We start from the raw sequence: 1373 nt of genomic DNA on the forward strand, positions 1-1373 counted from the left end.
TATATATATATATATATATATATATATATATATGGTTTATTAGATGTGACGGGGGACATTAAATCTTACCATAATGCACTTGGTCAGGTAGTTAAAGACGGTTGCCTTCAGCTCAAAGTTCTCCCCCCGGATTATAGAGTAGGGCAGGGTGAGCTCCAGGAAGAAGGGCTGGAAGACGGTGAGATTCTGACGAGGAGCCAAACCAAAACCCTGAGAGGACAAACAGAAAGTCTCTGTCTCCCAGGTGGTGATGGTGTCTGGGACAGTGAAGGACACATCCTTCGTCCCAGAAGGTCTGGATCAACAAAAAATAAAATGTAATTATGAGTGTAAGATATGCAAACATAAAGAAAAAGCACACATTAAGTATTTTATCATTTAACTTAGAAGTTACTGGAGAACACACCTTTTATTATGATATTTTATAGGCAAAAGTGGTAGAGACTGCTCACTAGAGAGTTTCCTCAGCGTCATGATATGTTTCACAAACTAAATGATTACAATAACAGAAAGTTTCGCTTGGAATTTTTGTGTTATATCAGCAGTTATCTAATTGGTTCTAACCTGATGATGCGGACCCTGTTAGTACCACCTTGGAAATGTCATGAATCTGCTCCTTGCTCCACCTTCTGGGTACTATTCCACCTCACTCTGGCTGCTGCCACACCACTGATCTCTATTTATTGCCCCAAAAAAGTGAAGCCACCATCCGCCATGTTGGTACTCCCCCCTCCCACAGAGATGCTCCATAAAAATGCCTCCCTGTGCAGCATTTGGCTGCAAAAACAAGCAGTTTGTCGGCTGTGGGAGGTAATTTCACTAACAGTGTCAGTGTGTGCATACATTCTTGTATGTATAGTTTTTTTCAAAGTATCACATTCTTGTTTTAACTAAGAGAAAAAAGCAAAATATGAACTTGATGTTGCCAGTTATTTTATCAATTTATGTGATTTATGTGACTCTGTGGAGTTATTAATTTGGTTCATTAATTTAGCTCTATTGTAAATCTGTCAGATTTTTAGGCTGATGCACAGAAACAGCATTAAAGTATATGGCATCATGCATGCACAATTTGCAAGTAGAAAAGTACTACAGCATTAACAGACATGTACTTGTATTTCAGTCTTTATGTAAAATCTTGAAATTATATGTAAGATGTAATTACCATAACAGTGTAATAAATACTATATATTACATAAACATAATCAATTTAGCACTTTTGGCTCATCTGTATTATTCTGCTCTATTAACACATTAGTTTTATTGTGATGGATTTGTATAATATGTTATATTACATGATTTATAGACTTCATGACTTCATAATGACTCTTTTTATTAGAAGTTAAAATAATCTACTGATGCTATGAAGCAGC

The 1373-nt window shown here is 36.1% G+C and overlaps 1 protein-coding gene across 1 annotated transcript in view; it reads right to left on the reverse strand.

The window, feature by feature from the left end:
• LOC107094744 (alpha-2-macroglobulin-like) overlaps positions 1–1373 on the reverse strand; it is a 7540-nt gene that overhangs the window by 2916 nt on the left and 3251 nt on the right. The window contains exon 2 of the mRNA XM_015390554.1: positions 70–295. Within this exon, the coding sequence (XP_015246040.1) occupies positions 70–295 (226 nt within the window). The remainder of the gene's footprint in view (positions 1–69; positions 296–1373) is intronic.

This window comes from Cyprinodon variegatus, unplaced genomic scaffold, assembly GCF_000732505.1.
Source record: "Cyprinodon variegatus isolate N-32 unplaced genomic scaffold, C_variegatus-1.0 Scaffold504, whole genome shotgun sequence".
NCBI lineage: Eukaryota > Metazoa > Chordata > Actinopteri > Cyprinodontiformes > Cyprinodontidae > Cyprinodon > Cyprinodon variegatus.